This window comes from Pongo pygmaeus, chromosome 12 (genome assembly GCF_028885625.2).
Source record: "Pongo pygmaeus isolate AG05252 chromosome 12, NHGRI_mPonPyg2-v2.0_pri, whole genome shotgun sequence".
NCBI classification, from domain to species: domain Eukaryota; kingdom Metazoa; phylum Chordata; class Mammalia; order Primates; family Hominidae; genus Pongo; species Pongo pygmaeus.
In genome coordinates, this window is record NC_072385.2 from 25908135 (window position 1) to 25927861 (window position 19727).

The 19727-nt window shown below is 45.8% G+C and overlaps 1 protein-coding gene across 3 annotated transcripts in view; it reads left to right on the forward strand.

Moving 5' to 3' along the window:
* LOC129030481 (uncharacterized) overlaps positions 1-17763 on the forward strand; it is a 34641-nt gene extending 16878 nt beyond the window's left edge. Inside the window, exons 2-4 of one of the 3 annotated variants that reach the window (XM_054475810.2) lie at positions 14874-14992; positions 15587-15831; positions 17018-17763. In XM_054475810.2, the coding sequence (XP_054331785.1) occupies positions 14874-14992; positions 15587-15831; positions 17018-17148 (495 nt within the window). In that variant the 3' untranslated portion in view covers positions 17149-17763. Of the gene's footprint in view, positions 1-14873; positions 14993-15333 lie in introns of all 3 variants that reach the window. The other 2 variants (XM_054475812.2, XM_054475811.2) reach the window with 2 other exon arrangements.
* Positions 17764-19727: the final 1964 nt, after the last annotated feature.

Sequence of the window (19727 nt, forward strand, 5' to 3'; positions counted from 1 at the left end):
CTGGGCAACAGAGTGAGACTCCATCTCAAAAAACAAAATTATAAAAATACATTGGGCACTTCTCATAATGAGATAGGTAAAATTGATAATTCTTTTCAATTAGTATTATTAGTTGAATATTATTAGGCTAGAAAATACAGTGTTGATCATCAGATCTCCTATTTTTTCATTTTTATTGTGATAACACTAAGAAAAGTTACATAAGTAAGTACTTTGTAATGAAGGATGGTTCTTTAAATTTTGTGTGTGGATGCCATATTGTTCTGTTGTCAACTTGGTCAAGCTAGGTATTTCCCAGAATTCTCCTCCACATATAGAGTTGGCCAAACAGAAACTTGTTTGGAAAGCAGAAGTGAAACAGGGCTGTTATACTTTTGGAAACTCCGCAGTCAGATGGAGTGATAAATAAAGGCAGAGGTAACTGGCTCATTCCAGCTTGTACTGACTCTTCTCTGCTTTAGTTCCAGCACTTCTTCCTGTATTATGAGCATAATGACCAGCAAGGGCCTCAGACCCACAGAGGCAACAGCTTCCCAAGTTTCTCTGACTTTGCAACTCTTTGTCCTCAACTCAAGGAGTCAGTTGGCCTTCACTTGGGTTCTTTCTTCCTATGCTGCAAAAGGGAAACTCTCCAGGCAGTCAAGGGGGTAATCATAGATTCACTACCACAATTATGCTGTGAAACATTACATTACCATCATTCTGAAAAGTTCCCTGTGCCCCTTCACAGCCAGTCCCTTTCCCCAACCCCTGGCCTTTGACAGCCATAATCTGTTTTCTATCACTATAGTTTTGCCTTTTCTAGAGTTTCATATGAATGAAATCATATAGTGTGTTGTATCTGGCTTCTTTCCATTAGTGTAATGGTTTTGAGATTCATCTATTTTGTTGTATCAGTAGTTTGTTGCTTATTATCACATTGTATGAATATACTGACATTTGTTTATTCATTTGATGGACATTTGGATTGTTTCCAGGTTGGGCTGCTATGAATATTTGCATGCAACTCTTTCAGGTAAATACCTAGAAAAGGAATTGCTAGGTTTTTCACTTTTTTTTTTTTTTTTTTTGAGATGGAGTCTGGCTCTGTCACCCAGGCTGGAGTGCAGTGGCGGTGTTTCACCTTTTAAGAAATTGCTAACCTGCTTCCAAAGTAGTTTTACCATTTTGTATTCCCACCAGCAGTGTGTGAGAGTTCTGATTATTTTGCATCCTTGCCAGTACTCCATATTGTCAGTTTTTAAATTTATTTATTTATTTAGAGATGGAGTTTCGCTTTTGTTGCCGAGGCTGGAGTGCAATGATGCGATCTCGGCTCACTGCAACCTCCGCCTCCTGGCTTCAAGTGATTCTCCTGCCTCGGCCTCCCAAGTAGCTGGGATTACAGGTGCCCACAACCACGCCCAGCTAATTTTTTGTATTTTTAGTAGAGACGAGGCTTCACCATATTGGCCAGGCTGGTCTTGAACTCCTGACCTCAGGTAATCCACCCACCTTGGCCTCCCAAAGTACTGGGATTACAGGTATGAGCCACCGCACCCGGTCTTTTAGTAATATTTCATTATGGTTTTTCTTTTGGTTGTTTTTGTTTTGTTTTGTCTTGTTTTTTTGAGATGGAGTCTTGCTCTGTCGCCCAGGCTGGAGTGCAATGGTACGATCTCAGCACACTGCAACTTCTACCTCCTGGGTTCAAGTGATTCTCCTACCTCAGCCTCCCAAGTAGCTGGGATTGCAGGCATGTGCCACCACACCCAGCTAATTTTTATATTTTTGGTAGAGACAGAGTTTCGCCATGTTGGCCAGACTGGTCACAAACTCCTAACCTCAGGTAATCCACCTGCTTCAGCCTCCCAAAGTGCTGGGATTACAGGCGTGAGCCACTGTGCCCGGCCTCATTGTGGTTGTAATTTGTACTTCTTTGTTGAGTAGTCTTGTTAAGCATTTTTTCATGTGCTTATTGACCATTTGTATCTCTTTTATGACTTGTTTTTTGAATTATTTTGCCCATTTTTAAATTAAAAAATTATTTTTTATTATTTAAATTGTTTATATATTCTGGATACAAGCCCTTTATTCAGATATGTTTTGAAAATATTTTCTCCAGTTCCAGGCTTGCCTTTTCATTGTCTTACTTGTGTCTGAAGAATACAAATGTTTGATTTTGATGATGTTCAGTGCATTAAAAAAAATTTTAATGGTTTGTGTCCCATCTAAGAAACCTTTGCTTATCCAAACATAACAGAGGTATATGTTTTCCTTTAGAAATGTTATGGTTTTCATTTTTACACTTATATCAATGATACATATTGAGCTAATTTTTATATATGATATCAGGTAAGGATGGGGGTTCATTTTTTCCCCATATAGATATCAAGTTGCTGTAACATAATTTGTTGAAAAGATTATCTTTTTCTCCCCATTCTAAAGGCCTTTGCACTTTGTTGAAACCCAGTTCACCATATATGTGTGGGCCTACTTCTAGACTCTGTTTCATTGATCTGTATGTCCTTATGCCAGTTTCACCCTATCTTGATTAGTGTAGCTAATAAAGTAATTAGTGTAGCTATAAAGTAAGTACTGAAATCAATTAAATATAAGGCCTCCAACCTGGTTGTTTTGCAATATTTTTTGCCTGTTCTGAGTCCCTTGTGTTCCCATATACATTTTAGAGTCACCTTGTCAGTTTCTACCCCAAAAAAACGCCTGATTGGATTTTGATTGGGACTGCATTGAATCTTTAGATTAATTTGGGGAGAATTGATGTCTTAGCAATATGGAGTCTTCCCAGTTCATGAACGTAGCATATCTCTTATTTATTTATCCCTCCATTTAACTTTCTCAGCCATTTTTTTAGCTTTAGTGTACAGGTCTTGCATGATTTTGTTTATTTTATCCTTGAGTATTTTTCTGATTTTTGGTCCCATTGCAAGTGGTATTTTAAATTTTTCAATTTCCAATTCTTCAATGCTAGTATATAGAAATATAAAAGTTTTTTTTTGTTTGTTTGTTTGTTTGTTTTTGAGACGGAGTTTTGCCCAGGCTGGAGTGCAATGGCACGTGATTTCAGCTCACATCAACCTCCGCCTCTCGGGTTCAAGTGATTTTCCTGCCTCAGACTCCCGAGTAGCTGGGATTACAGGCATGTGTCACCACACCCGGCTAGTTTTGTATTTTTTAGTAGAGACAGAGTTTCTCCATGTTGGTCAGGCTGGTCTTGAACCTCTGACCTCAGGTGATCCGCCCACCTTGGCCTCCCAAAGTGCTGGGATTATAGGTGTGAGCCACTGCGCCCGGCCGAAATATAATAGTTTTTATGTTGACTTTGTATTCCACAATCTTTCTTTCTTTTATTTATTTATTTATTTGTTTTGAGACAGGGTCTCACTCTGTCGCCCAGACTGGAGTGCAATGGCACGATCTCAGCTCGCCGCAAACTCTGCCTCCCAGGCTCAAGTGATTCTCCTGCCTCAGCCTCCTGAGTAGCTGGGATTACAGGCATGTGCCACCATGCCCGGCTAATTTTTGTATTTTTAGTAGAGACAGGGTTTCACCATATTGGCCAGGCTGGTCTCGAACTCCTGACCTCAAATGATCCACCTGCCTCAGCCCCTCAATGTGCTGGGATTACAGGCGTGAGCCACTGCACCCAGCTGTCCCACTGCACCCGGCTGTCCCACAATCTTTCTATTAGTTCTAATAGCTTATTTTGATAAATTCCTTAGAGTTTTTTATATACACAATTATGTTTTCTGCAAATAAAGACAATTTTGCTTCTTCCTTTCCAGTCTGTATGTATGAGTCCATTTTCTGTTGCTTATAACAGAATACCTGAAGTTGGGTGATTTATAAAGAAAAAGAAGGTGATGGTGACACTTAAAGCTTAGACTTCACCATTATGCAGTATATTCATGTGACTCAACTGCACTTGTATCCCTTACATTTATACACATTTTTAAAGGGAAAAAAAGAAAAAAGATTTGTTTCTTATAGTTATGGAGGCTCAGAAGTCCAAGGCTGAGGGGGCATTTCTGATGAGAGCCTTCTTGCTGATGGGGACTCTACTGAGTCCTGAGGTGGCCACAGGGTGTCCCATGGCAAGGGGGCTGAACATACTAATGTGCTATGCTCAGGTCTCTCTTCCTCTTATAAAGCTACTAGTTTCACTCTGATGATAACCCATTAATTCATTAACCCTTTAATATACTGATCTATGAATTAATCTATTCATGGGGGTAGAACCCTCTTGATCCAATCACCCTCAAAGGCCCCACCTCTCAACACTGCCACATTGGGGATCAAGTTTCAACATGAGTTTTGGAGAGGACATTCAAGCCATAGCACTGTACTTGTTTCTTTTTCTTGCTTTATTTCACTGACTAGAACCTTCGATACAATGTTGGATAGAAGTAGTGAGAGTAGACACCCTTCACTTGTTCCCAGTTTTAATGACAAAGCATTCAAACTTTTACCCTTTTCCAATCATGTTCCTCTAATGTAGAGCTACAACTCTGACCATCTCTCCTTCTAGGTAAAATGAGCAACTAGATGCACCACTCAAAGTTTTGCCCACTCAGAAGATTTCCTTTGACCACTGTTCTCAGGACCACCTTGAGTGGGGTTATAGCAATATGTGATGCAGAAACATCTGTAACAAGGAACCAGACTTGAATTTTTTTTTTTTTTTTTCTGAGGCAGGGTCTCACTGTCACCCAGGCTGAAGTGCAGTGGCACGATCACCACTCACTTCAGCCTCAACCTCCTAGGCCCCAGTGGTCCTCCTGCTTCAGCCTCCCAAGTAGCTGGGATCACAGGTGCATGCCACTGCATCCGGCTATTATTATTATTATTATTATTATTTTGTATAGATGGGATCTTACCGTGTTGCTCAGGCTGTTCTTGAACTACTGGGCTCAAGCAGTCCTCCCGGCTGGGCCTCCCAAAGTGCTGAGATTATAGATGTAAGCCACCGTGCCCAGCCAGACTTGAATTTTTTTTTTTTAATTTTTACCTCCTTGGTCAACTGGTGATAGGGGATTCCCCATGAGGCCATAGATGTGGACTGAGAGAGAATAGGCAATGTAGCAGGAGTAGTTACTCAGAGAACTTGCTTCTGCATTTAGGACCTGCTCAGACCCAATCTCATTTATACCATTTCCATTTCATAATGACTCCATCATTAAGTAGATGGAGTGCAACTTTCTGTCTTGATGAGTCATATAATACCCAATTTAATTTATCATTAATAAATAATGATATTTAGCCTTAGCTCAGGACACTTGATAATTTGGTGGCCCACAGCCAAGGGCTTTAGTGTCCACTGGGGCCAAGTGACATGCTCGAAGCTGTATCTCAAAAGGAGAATAGTTACCTGCAAAAGATAGTATTGTGTTTCTTCTGATTTCATCTTGAGGCCTCTTTCTGGAGAGTGGCTGTAAATGGTACCCTGTCCTGACTGCAGGGCCCCAGGAGAGGTGGCCGTGGATGTTTGCAGTGCGCCATTGACAGGATACTTCATTATCTGGCAGATGGCCTAATTCCTAAGTGTCAGACCCATGACCAGGTGTCCGTCTCACAGGAAACTTGTTGATACTGGCAGAAACCTGTGTGGCTCTTGTCTGACTTGTGTCCAGTTTATTCCTACCAAGATAGCCACTCTGTAGGAGAACACTCTATGGAATGAGAGTTGGGTTCAGGTGTGATGGTCAGGTGAGTTGCAGAGGAGGCAACACAGCAAAACACATGAAGTAACAGAAGCAGTGTATTGCTTACAGATCTCTTACAGAGAAGAGGGCAGCACGCCTTTCAGGGCCAGTGGGGAGAGAGCCGGCCAGGACACACGTGCTTAGCTGGGGAGCGGGGAATGAGAGAGAAAGCAAGGGGCCTGAGGGCTAATGTCTGTATTGGGTCCAGGCCATTACCCAAGAAGGTTTCCTGAGAGGACTTTTTTGGTTTTTGGGGGGGGTGGGGGGGTGGGGGGGTTGGTTTTTGGTTTTGGTTTTGTTTTTTTTTTTTTGAGACAGAGTCTCACCCTGTCACCTAGGCTGGAAGGCACTGGTGCGATCTTGGTTCACTGCAAACTCCGCCTTGCGGGGTCAAGTGATTCTCATGCCTCAGCCTCCTGAGTAGCTGGGATTACAGGTGCCCGCCACCACACCTGGCTAATTTGTGTATTTTTAGTAGAGACATGGTTTTGCCATGTTCCCCAGGCTGGTCTCAAACTCCTGACCTCAGGTGATCCTCCTGCCTCAGCCTCCCAAAGTGCTGGGATTACAGGCATGAGATGCCATGCCCAGCGGGTTTTTGGTTTTTTGAAACGGTCTCATTCTGTTGCCAGGCTGGAGTACACTGGCGCTATCACAGCTCACTGCACCCTCTACCTCTCAGGCTCGGGCAGTCCTCCCACCTCAGCCTCCTAAATATCTGGGATCACAGGAGTGCGCCACCATGCCTAGCTAATTTTTAAATTATTTTTGGTAGAGACAAAGTCTCGCTATGTTGCCCAGGCTGTCTCGAACTCCTTGTCTCAAGCAGTCCTCCCACCTTGGCCACTCACAGTGTTAGGATTACAGGCGTGAGCCACTGCGTCTGATAGGAATTCTAATTGGTACGTTTAGAGCAAGCAGGCACAAGAACCATGGGGTCATGCTGTGACTCAGAGGTGGTCACTGCAGCCTGTATGGGCAGTCCATGTGGGGCGAGGGGGTTGGTGGAGCAAGTCACGTAGGTAGTATCTAGGTGTCCACAGGGAAGTGGTCATCAGGAGGTGGTTGTATAAGGCAGGTATCTAGATTGATCACACTGAGGAACTAGGAGGAGGTGGAGAACTGGACAATGTGTCAAGGGTGACTGAGTCCTGCTTTTTATATGAGAAAGGCTAACCTGTATTTAAAACAGATGCTGAGGCAACATACAATTATAAAAATTTCACCAGGTGCAATGGCTCATGCCTGTAATCCCCACACTTTGGGAGGCCAAAGCTGGAGGATCACTTAAGCCCAGAAGTGTGAAACCAGTCTGGGCAACATAGCAAGACATTGTCTCTACAAAAAAAAAAAAAAAATTTAAGTTAGCCAGGCATGGAGGCACACGCCTGTAGTCCCAGCTACGTGGGAGGCTGAGGTGGGAGAATGGCTTGAGCCCAGGAGATCAAGGGTGCAGAGAGCCATGCTTGCACCACTGCAGTCCAGCCTGGTGAGACAGAGTGAGACCCTATCTCAGAAAAAGAAAAGAAAATATCGTGAGTTGCAAATGCCCTGAATACACCTAACCTACAGGACATCATAGCTTAGCCTAGCCTACCTTAAACATGCCCAGAACACTTACATTGGCCTACAGTTGGGCAAAGTGATCTGTCCATACAGCCCACCGTAGAGTATTGGTCATCCAGCCTAGTGATCCTGTGGCTGGCAGAGCTGCACTCACTGCTGCTGCCCAGCATCACGAGAGAGCATCGCGCCACATATCACTCACCTAGGGAAAGATCAAAATCCAGCATTTGAAATACAGCTTCTACTGAATGCACATCGCTTTCACATCATTGGTGAAGTAAAAATATATAAGTTGAACCTTCATAAGTCAGGCACTGTCACGACAATGTCATCTTTTCTTCTGGGCCCCACTCAAAACTGATAGCCTTTTAAGTTATTCAGAAAATGGGTCAGAGAAGAACATTCAAATGAGGTATACATTGCCTCCAAAATCCAAACCCACTGCGCATTGTGCCTCTTTCTTAGTTGTAGTAGGGCCCAGCTTAACATGCCCCAGACCGTTAGGCCCCCCAGAAGTTTCACTGAATGTTTGTGGGATTTATTTCCCACCCTCTGGCACACATATGTCTCATCAAGGTGGCTAGAATAGTTACTACTTCTAATCAGCATATTATCAACACATTAGATGAATGTGATGTCCTGTGGAGTAGAGAAGAGAACAAGGTCTCCTCAAACTAGATGATGACAGATGACTGCGAATTGATACAGTCCTGAGTTTGGATAAGGAATAATGAATAGGTATTGCTAGCCCTGTCAGCTCAAAGCAAACTGCTTTTGATGGTCTTTACTAAAAATTGCTGAGGAAAAAAGCATTCATCAGATCAATAGCTGCATACTTTGCTCCAAGGGATACATCGATTTGCTTCATGAATGAAGGCACACCTAGAATAGCAGCTGCAATTGGAGTCACGACCTAATTGAGTTTATAATAATCCACGCCATTCTCTTGGATCCATCTTGGATCTGCACAGGCTAGAGAGCTAAGCTGAATGGAAATCATCAGCTCTGTGTCTTTCACATCATTGATTAGTGGTGGCACTAATTTCTGCAGTCTCTCCAGGAATGCAGTGCTGCTGTTGGCTCACTGCTTTTATAGGTAGAGGCTAATATTTATATGGTTTGTCTTTTTTTTTTGTTTTTGAGTGGAGTTTCGCTCTTTTTGCCCAGGCTGGAGTGCAATGGCACTATCTCGGCTCACTGCAACCTCCGCCTCCCAGGTTCAAGTAATTCTCCTGCCTCAGCTTCCCAAGTAGCTAGGATTTCAGGCATGTACCACCATGCCCAGCTAATTTTGTATTTTTAGTACAGATGGGGTTTCTCCATGTTGGTCAGGCTGGTCTCGAACTCCCGACCTCAGGTGATCCACCTGCCTCGGCCTTCCAAAGTCCTGGGATTACAGGCGTGAGCCACCTCGCCCGGCCTCCATTTTTTTTCAATTCAGCATAATTTGTATTGTCTCTGAAACTTAGCTTCCTCATCTGTGAAATACAGATAATGATGCCAGCCTTACTTGTATTCAGAGGTTGTTGTAAGACTCAAATGAGATTGTGTAAGTTAAAATATATTACAAACTGTAGAACCCTCTACGGGGTATAAGGAATAAGAGCTAGAATTATTATTACCTCCTTCCATCCCCTCTTATATAGAAAATTTAGATTATAGTCCCCTTGTTACTATTTCAATCTATGTTTTTTGTTGTTTTTGTTGCAAGTACTTGGAATCCACTCAAAGTAGTTTAAGCATAAACATGGAATCAAATTTGAAAGATCCAGGAGTGTCTCAAGAAGCTCAGAATTCACAGGCAGGAAAGGCATTTGCACATCATGAGGTGGTAGAGAAAGGAACTGAAAAGGCATTGGGAGCTGTGGCCATGAGAGTGCGCTGCTCACATCTCTGAATGCAGGGAGCGTAACGTGGCCCCCTGCTGCTGGGCTATGAAATTCTGTCACTGCATTTGCACTGAGACCACCCTTCCTGTGAGCTGCTCCCACCCGGTGACTGAGTGCAGGCCTGCCATACTAAGGCCCATTTCTGGGATATGGGGGACTCCTCTGACTGGTGGCTTTGGCACAAGCACACCTCATCAGCTCTTCCAGAGCTTTCTCAGAACTACACTACATTCTAAGCTGGGCATGGTTATGCACGTGTAGTCCCAGCTACTCAAGAGGCTGAGGGAGGAGAATTGCTTGAGCTCAGGAGTTTGAGGCCAGCCTGGACAATAAAGAGAGACTGTCTCTGAAAAAGAAAGAACTACACTGCATTCTAACACCTCCTCAACCCAGCCCTCCTCCCTTCCTGTCTCCTGGCAGGGGCTACACCTGCATTGCAGCTCTCCCAGGCTCTTGCAGCTTCCTCCTATTCCCTTCACAAGTGTTTTCCCAGCACATCTCTTGCACATTTAGTCCTATCTGGGCATCTTCTCAGAGGACTCAAACCTTAGGACAGGAACCTAAGTAATTCCTCTTTTGCAACTCCAAGTCTGTGTGGACTCTTATTTCTTTCTACTTTTCTACTTCCTTTCTGCTTTATTCTTTCATCCAACCCCTACCTAATCTTCTCAGCTTTTCCATTTATATAAAGAAAAATGTCTGACCCAGTTTCTAAATTTACAAATCCTTCCGGTTTGAGCAGTAATTGACACTGATGTCTTTGAATCCTCACTTCAAGCTCCCAAAAGAAAGAATCAAGTGCCTTCACTTGGATTAGGAGCTCATCCCCGGTCCGGTTGTGGTAATTGTGGCCAAGGAGACAGGTCTCATGATACAGACAGTATTACTGAGATTCACATCTCAGCTGATGACCTGCTTTGTTTAATGAGAAAATGGAAGCAACTCAGGCCAGGTGCAGTGGCTTATGCCTGTAATCCCAGTACTTTGGGAGGCCAAGGCGGGAGGATCACTTGAGCCTAGGAATTTGAGACCAGCCTAGGCAACATGACAAAACCCTGTCTCTACCAAAAATAATTTAAAAATTAGCCAGGCAGGGTGGAGCACTCCTATGATCCCAGCTATTTGGGAGGCTGAGGTGGGAGGATCACTTGAGCCCAGGAGATTGAGGCAGTAGGAGTTAGTGAGCCATGATCTCACCACTGCACTGGGCAACAGATTGAGACCCTGTCTTGGGGAAAAAAAAAAAAAGAAACAATTAGACCAGAACTGCCTCATTTTCCCATCACCAAATCTACCAGCCTATACCTGGACACACACTGCCTTTGTTCCTTTTAAGATGAAAGCCCACCAAATGAGTGTGCTCCCTGGGGTGATTTGTTATTCCACAGTAGATAATACAACCAGCCAACATAAGAAAGAAAAGGCAGACTGGGTACAGTGGCTCACGCCTGTAATCCCAGCACTTTGGGAGGCCAAGGCAGATGGATCACTTGAGGCCAGGAGTTCGAGACTACCCTGGCCAACATGGTGAAACCCCATCTCTACTAAAAGTACAAAAAAATTAGCCGGGCATGGTAGCACACACCTGTGGTTCCAGCTACTCGGGAGGCTGAGGCATGAGAGTCATTGAACCCAGGAGGTGAAGGTTGCAGTAAGCCAAGATCGCATCACTGCACTCTAGCCTGGGCAACACAGCGAGACTCTGTCTCTAAATAAATAAAAATACTGCATCCCAGGGGAATGGCAGAGATTAATGCCACCTTAAAGAACAAAGGATGCAGGGGTAGTGTCCCCCCTCAAATCTCCACTTAATTCACCCATCTGGACCCTACGAGATCCAGGTACGTCCTGTAGTGTGAAAGTAGACTACAACAAACGAACCAAATATCCCAATTGCAGCTACTGTGCCAGAAGCATCCATGCTAGAGTGGATTTACATAGTCTACACAGTGTAAGGGAACTGACCACTGATCTGGCAAATGCACGATTTCCCATCCCCACCAAAAGGAAGATCAGAAACAGTAGATTCACTTGGAATTGATAAAAGTATATATTTATGGTTTTCCTACAGGGCTGTGTTAACTCTGTCAAAATATGGTCTAAAGACATGAGAACTGTCTGAATATTTCTTAGAACTTCATATTAGTTCCTATGTTGATGATATCGTATGCATCTTGCTGATGAGGCCAGGTGAGCAAGAAGTGTCAAGTACTTTGGGTGAGACGCATACACTCTAGAAAGTGGAAGAAACGTCCTATGATATACAAGAGCTTGCCTCATCAGTGAACTTTTTAGGAGTCCAGTGGTCTAAGCGTGCTGAAACATTCTAAAGCAAGGAACAAATTACTACAACTCATACCTACCACAAGGAAGAGGGAAGCACAACTTGTAGTAAATCCATTCATATTTTAGAGGCAGCACATTCCACAACTGGGAATACTGCTTAACCTAATACTTGGTAACACAAGAGGCTGCCATCTTTGACTGGGGGGCCCAGAATAGGAGAGAGCTCTGCAGCAGGTCCAGTTGCTACAAGTGGCAGACCTTACAGTCTTGATGTTTAATTGATCCTCATCATTTCTCTTCCTCTGCTGTCCATTTTAGATTCCCCTTAACCTCAGGAAGCACCTCTGCTAAGGCTCTGGTCATTCCATTATATTACAGGTATCCAAGGTGGAGTTTCTAGCAAGCCCCAGCAGGACAATCACAATATAGGTCTTCAGGGTTTTGGAACAAGACCATACTATCTGCAGCAGAGAATTAGACACCTTTTGAAGAATAGCTCCTGGAAGGCTACTAAACCCTGGCAGAGGTGGAACACTTCACCAAGGGGCACCAAGTGACCATGTGTCTAGAACTGTTCGTTATTAGTTAGGTTCTGCCTATCAAACTCACCAAGACAAAGTTGAATGGGCCTAGCCATAATCCATAGTAAGATGGAAATGGTATGTCCAGAACAGGACATGTACAGAGCTACACAGTCAGGTGGCCTAGACACACATGTCACCTGCCAGTGTGGCACCAGTGCTTCTCCCTCAGCTCATGCCTGTGGCTGCACAGGAGGCAAAGTCCCTTTACGATCAGCTGACAAAAGAGGAAAGCTTTTGCTTTTTCTTGATTCACAGATGGGTCAGACAGGTATGTGGGTGCAAGCCAAAAATGAACTGTGACTACAATACAGCCCACCATTGGCTGATCTTGACAAATAGTGGCAAGGGAAATCCCCCCAGTGGATCAGTCCTCTCAGTGGTGCATCTGTTCATCCACTTCGTATGGAAAGACATGTAGCCCAAGGGTACACTTTATATTCATTCATGGCTACTAGCAACTGCCTTGATGGGTTGATCAGGGGTCTGGAAGGAGAAAGATTAGAAGATCAAGGACAAGGATGTCTGGGACAGAGGCATGTGGATGGACTATTTGAGTAGCTAGGAAGTGTGAAAAGGACCACCAGAGAGCATCTAACGTGAAAGAAACACCAAACAACCAGCTAGACAGAATGACTTAGCCAATTTGATGTCAGCCAGATGGCCATCAGCCACCCCAGAACTGACACAATGGGCATGTGAAGGAGCAGCTATGGTGGCAGGGATGGGGACAAACACATGGACCAAATAGCATGGGCTGTCACTCACAAGGGCTGATGTAGCTACCGCCACTGCTGAATGTTCAGCCTGCCAGCAATGCATCAGTGCTGATCCTCGGAAATGGCAGTAGCTCTCAAAGTAAATAAGTAGCCACTTGATAATAAGTTGACTACAGTGGGTCCCTTCCATCCTAGAAATGGCAGGAATTTATTTTTACTAGAATGGACATATGGTTTACCTTTTCTGCCTGCAGGGCCTCAGTGAACGCCACTATCTGAGGGCTTACTGAGTGTTTTACCCACTGACATAGGATCCCCCATAACATCACATCAGACCCAAGGGCCCATTCATTGCATAGCAAAGGAGGCATGACAATGGCACATGACCATGGGATCACTGGTCCTGTCACATTCTGCACCACCCAGAAGATACTGGCTTGAACGAAGAGAAGAAATGGGCTGTTGAAGGCGTAGCTGAGATACCAGCTCAGAGACGATGATACCAAGTAAGGAGGGGGCACCACCTTCCAGGGCACAGTGTACACTCTAATCAACAACCAATAAGGTGCTATGTCCCACTGGGAGGAATATATAGGTCCAGGAACCAAGGGGTAGAGATAGGAGCGGCTTCACTTTACATTAATCCCATTGGGGTATTTCTTTTACCACAACTCTAAGCTTTGAGGGTTTTAGGTTCTGGTTCCCAATAAGGAGATGTTTCCATCAAGGGATACAGCAAAAGTACACCAAGGAACCCAGTAGGCAAGAAGCAGGAGCCACCATCCTGGCAGGAGTAGTGGACCCTGCCCACCAGGAAGAGATGGGGCTGCAGCTGCACAGTGGGAGCCAGAAGGAATATGTCTTTGTACACTCTTGCCCCTTACTGCTGGTAAATGCACAGGTGCAGCAGCCATGGCCTGAAAAGGGTATGGTGGCCAGGGGCTCAGCTGAAGTGCTTCCTGCAGGGAGGAGAATCTAAAATGGATAGAAGCTGAGGTGGGCGCAGTGGCTCACGCCTATAATCTCAGCACTTTGGGAGGCCAAGGCAGGAGGATCAACTGAGGTCGGAGTTTGAGACCAGCCTGGCTAACATAGTGAAACCCTGTCTCTACTAAAAAAAAATTACAAAAATTAGCCAGGTGTGGTGGCGTGTGGCTGTAATCCCAGCTACTCAGGAGGCTGAGGCAGGAGAACTGCTTGAACCTGGGAGGCGGAGGTTGCAGTGAGCCGAGATCGTGCCATTGCATTCCAGCCTGGGCGACACAGTGAGACTCGGTCTCAAAAAAAAAAACAGTAAAATAAAATAAAATGGATAGAAGTCCGGGTGCAGTGCTTCACACCTGTAATCCTAGCACTTTGGGAGGCTGAGGCAGGAGGATCACTCAAGCTCAGAAATTCAACATCAGCCTGGGCAACATAGTGAGACCTCATCTCTTAAAAAAAAATTAATTAGTTGGGTGTAGTGGCACACACCTGTAGTTCCAGCTACTCAGGTGGCTGAAGCAGGAGGATCACTTGAGCTTGGGAAGTGGAGGCTGCAGTGAGCTGTGATCACACCACTGCACTCCAGCCTGGGCAACAGAACAAGTCTCTAAATAAATAAATAAAGATAAAATGGATAGAAGAGGGAGATGGGGAGTATCGGTGAGACCTCAAGAACAGCTGCAGTGGTAGGGGCTGTGGTCATCTGATGAACCATTAGTTTGTTCCAGAGAAAGACGAGCTGCTCCCAGAATTTACCGAGGAGTGGATCTGAGTGGCATAAGACGCTGTGGACGCCCTGATACACAATACAGATCCCCCTCAAGACAGAGGCTGTGCCCCAGCTGCTGGGAGGATTGCTGGCTCACAGCCCTCCTCAGGAATTGCCCCCAAGTGAAGACAGCTTCCCCACCCAATGTCCCACCACCCCTCTGGGGACAGTATGCACCCAGTGACTGGCTGAAGCTGGGGTACAAAGGTCTGGCCCCTCAGCTCAGTGGGGGCTGGGGGCATCTGAAGCTGGGACGGCCATGAGACTTTTCTAATGTTTCCACACCCTCCATGGGTTCAGCTGAGGGGTGTGTCGAGACTGCCTTGCAGCCCAGCTTCTCCCTCTGAGCAAGTCTGCTTCCTTCCCTTCTCCTGTAGGTGCTGAAACTGAGAGCAGCCCCAGTACACTCCCTGCATGTGAATCTCCATCTCAAAGTCAGCCTCCAGGGAGCCCGCCCTGAAACAGATTCTGTCATGGAACCCAACAGAGTATCCCGGTAAGGATAACCAGTGTTATGAGTTAGAGCACGGACTCTCTCCACCTGCACAGTGTTGGAGCTCTGCACCCCACCTCTGCAGCCATCCCTCGCTGCTGTCCCTTAGCTGATGCCCTTCCTCATGGCCTGCAGGTTTCAGATCCCAAGCTACAGATCATGTCTTCTAGTTTGGGCTCTGGCAGAGAGTTTGGAAGCACCTGTTTATTATCTTAGCAGCAGCATGTGTGGAAATCATTTCTCATTACAGCGGAGGGCAGGCATTGTGCAGAGGGTTAAGTGGGCCTGCTTGAAGTTGGTTGTTGTTAGCTCTCATGTCTATGCCTTGGTCCCTTTCCCCGCAGGACTTGAAGAGCAAGCTGTTTGAGTCTGATGCAACCCCTGGGCTTCAACTATCATGCCAAAAGGCAGCAAATAAGTCCCTTTTCTTCCCTTCAGAATACATGGACAAGCCAAAGCTCTATTAGTCTATTATTCAGAATGAAAAGTGTTTACAATATTCGTCCTCTTACTCCTCAGTATGTGAGACTGTTCCTCATAGCAGGTAATTTCCAAATTCAAAAACTCCTCATGGAAGCATCTGTTTTTATCATCAAGGAGGGGGCTGTATGTGGAATTGCAAGGCCAAAGACACCTCGGGTCAACTCTTCTCAGGACCAGATCCAAGTCGCCAGTGAGAACACACATTCAGGCAGCCTCCGCCAGCGCCCTGCCTCAGGAGCGAGGCTCCCTGCTTCATGTGGGCAAGAGTTGCCCCTGTTTTCCCAGCAGGCAGTCGGGGGTCTGGAGCCTAGGAAGCAAAGTGAAGCACACACTCCTGCTTCCTTCCTTCCCTGCAGTTGGTGAGTTTCTGGCTCAGTTTAGGTTAATATCATCTCTTCAGCCTGGCCCAGTTTACCACTATGGGAAGGAGCCCAGCAGCAGGGGCTGCCAGACCTGGAAATAGATCTGCTCATTGCAGTGTGGCAGGTGCAGAGAAACAGAGCCAGCTATAGCTGGAAGAGAATCTTAGGGCACAGAGATGAACAAACATGTATGAGTAAGTCGAGACCCAAGTACCAAGCTGTAGAGTTACTGCACCTTAGCAACCCAGGCCAGGAGGCAAGGCAAGAGGGCAGTTATTACACACAGCCATGGGGCAAGAGTGGAGCCACCTTGACAGTGGGGTGACCAGAAGCCACATCTAAGACTGTTGGCCCAGAGTCTCTGCATTTCCTCCTGCTCAGGACCTTAAGAGAGGCCCATCTTAAATGCCACTGTCTCCATGAGCTTTTGGAAACCTTACCAGTTTCCTCCCATATTCAGGGAGCTCCACTAGGGTAACATTCCTGCCTTCTCTCCACCCCTCTATTACTTTGCCCCAGGGAAAATAAAAGATGACTGCTTGGATAGGTAGGTGGGGAGGGGAACTGGTCCTGTGTGGGCCAGTGGGCCCCTCCATCGCCTTGGGGGTGAGCCACATTCAGGGTACAAAATCCCACTGCTCTCGCTGACGGGGCTGCACTCCTGGAGGACTAAAGGAGGCTTTCTCTGGTCCAGGGCTGCCATGGCTGGGCGGGTGAGCCTGCCTCCTAGTGGGATTTGCATTAGTAGCTCATTTAGTTCACAGGTCTAAAGCTATGTCTTCCAGCCCAGCCCTCTAGCAGTAATAAAGAGGATATTTGGGTTCCTGTTGCCACTCCTTTGTTTTATTTCTCAGGGCCCTCAAAGACACCCCAAAATAGGTTTCCTGTCCCCTTCAATCTTGCCCTTCTTTGAGTCCCCATTACATTTTGTGGTATATTTCTAGCACGACCTTTCATTCTTTCAGTAATTACCTCCTTATTTCCTTCCCCCCTGCATTTAAAAAAACATTTTATAGATGAGTTGTCACTCTATCACCCAGGCTGGAGTGCAGTGGTGCAGTCATAGCTCGCTGCAGCCTTAAACTCCTGGGCTCAAGCAATCTTCCTGCCTCTGCCTCCCAAGTAGCTGGGACCACAGGTGCACATGAACATGCCCAGCTAACTTTTTTTTTCTTTTTTGTAGACACGGGAGTCTTACTTTGTTGCCCAGACTGGTCTCAAACTCCTGGCTTCAAGCACTCCTTCCACTTTGGCCTTCCAAAGTGCTGGGATTACAGGCATGAGCCACCATGCCCAGCCTCCTTCCCTTACTAGCTGAGAACTAAGAGAAGACACTCTGGAGACAGAGGAGGAAACAATGACGATGCCACATGATGAATACATAATGGAGGGTGAAGACAAGGCTCCGTCAGGGCACCAACAAGGGAAACTTAGTTCTGTGGGGAAGGTAGGGGGTGGCTTCACAAGCCCAGTGTCTTCTCCCTTTGTGGGAGATGTGTTGTTTCAGCATCCATTCCCCCTTCTTTTAGGAAAAGTGCTTGAATTTCCTTTTCATGGAACCACCCACCTCCCTCTCATCCATGCATTCTATTCTTAGCATCAGGGGTAGACAAGTGACTTCAGGCTTGGCCAATTAGGGTTCTGACTCTTGGTCAAATTGGAGTGAATCCTGAGTCATTTGTAAACTCCAAGGAAAGGGCTTGCTTTGTTTTCTGCTGAATGCAGTGCTCTGAGATAGCCGGAAATGAAGCTGCTTTCTTGCCACACTGAAGGCTAGAGAAGGGCCTGGCCAGGAAATGATGCCAGTGATCAGGGGTGGAGCTGGAAGAGGGGGAGCAAGGGGGCCCAGACATCTTGGGAGCCCCGAATTCACCTCAGGATTTAACTTCTCCGCTGCTTAGCCAATAAATTCCTTTCTTCCATGGCTAATTTGAGTTGAGTTTTTAGTTTTTGCAACTAAAACAGCACTGACTAATACACCCTTAGGTAAGATTAGAGCAAGAATTTCCAATATCTGTTTTCTTCATCCTGAAATTTGGTGAGGATATCTAAGGTTCTTTTGTCTTTTAAAAGAAACCTGTTGCAATGGAAAGTATCAACCCATATTTTTCCATTTCTCCAAAATGTTTTAGTGTATATCTACGGGGCACAAACTTATCTCTGTAGGCCCTCTGCCATAGTTGCTCTGTGCCACTTGATAAGGGGCTGGTATCTAGAATATATAAAGAACTCTTAAAACTCAGCCAGGCACGGTGGCTCATGTCTATAATCCCAGCTCTTTAGGAGGCCGAGGCAGGCGGATCACCTGAGGTCAGAAGTTTGAGACCAGCATGGCCAACACAGCGAAACTCTATCTCTCTAAAAATACAAAAAAGCCGGGCGTGGTGGCTCACTCAAGACTGAGGCAGAAGAACCACTTGAACCCAGGAGTTGGAGGTTTCGGTGAGCCCAGATGGCGCCACGGCACTCCATCCTGTGCAACAGAGTGGCAAAGGATGGCAAAAACAAACAAAAGCTCTTAAAACTCAACAATAAAAGACAACCCAATTTAAAAATGAGAAAAGGGCCAAGTGTGGTGGTAATCCCAGCACTTTGGGAAGTTGAGGTGGGTAGATTGCTTGAGCCCAGGAGTTTGAGACCAGCCTGGGCAACATGGCAAAACCACATCTGTACAAAATACAGAAAAGAAAAAAAAATTAGTCGGGTGTGGTGTTGCACACCTGTAGTCCCAGCAACCTGGAGGCGAAGCGGGAGGATCGCTTAAACCTAAGGAGATAGAGGCTGCAATGAGCTGTGATTGTGCCACTGCACTCTACTTTGGGCAACGGAGGAAGACCCTGTCTCAAAAAATAAGAAGAAAGAAAGAAAGATGGGAAGAGAATTTATTTCTTTCCTTCTTTTTTAGACAAGTTCTGGCTGTGTCCCCCAGGCTGGAGTGCAGTGGTGCAATCTGCAATCTTGGCCCACTGCAACCTCTGCCTCCCAGGTTCAAGCAATTCTCCTGCCTCAACCTCTCGAGTAGCTGGTACTACAGGAACAAGCCCCCACACCCAGCTAATTTTTGTATTTTTAGTAGAGACGGAGTTTCACCATGTCAGCTAGGCTGGTCTCGAACTCCTGACCTCAAGTGATCTGCCCACCTCGGCCTCCCAAAGTGCTGGGATTACAGGTGTGAGCCACTGAGCCTGGCCTCTTTTTGCTGTTGCTTTTGGTTTTTGTTTTGTTTTGTTTTGTTTTTGTTTTTGTTTTGTTTTGTTTTTGTTTTTGTTTTTGTTTTGAGACGGAGTCTCGCTCTGTCGCCCAGCCTGGAGTGCAGTGGCTCAATTTTGGCTCACTGCAACCTCTGCCTCCTGGGTTCCAGTGATCCTCCTGCCTCAGCCTGCTGAGTAGCTGAGACTACAGCCGAGACACCACCATGCCTGGCTAATTTTTTTTTTTTAAAGTAGAGATGGGGTTTCACCCTGTTGGCCAGGCTGATCGTGAACTCCTGACCTCAAGTGATCTGCCCACCTTGGCCTCTCAAAGTGCTGGAATTACAAGCGTAAGCCACTGCACCTGGCCTTTTTTTTTGTTTAAATAGAGATGAGTACAATGGACTTTAGGGACTCAGGGTAAAGGGTGGGAAGGGGGTGAGGGATAAAAGACTACACATTGGGTACAGTGTGCACTGCGTAGGTGGTAGGTGCACCAAAATCTCAGAAATCACCACTAAACGACTTATTCCTACGACCAAACACCACCTGTTCCTCAAAAACCTATTGAAAAAAAAAAAAAGAAAACTCACGTAAGTAAATAAATAGAGGCCAGGGGCAGTGGCTCACGCCTGTAATCCCAGCACTTTGGGAGGCCGAAGTGGGGAGATCACCTGAGGTCAGGAGTTTGAGACCAGCCTG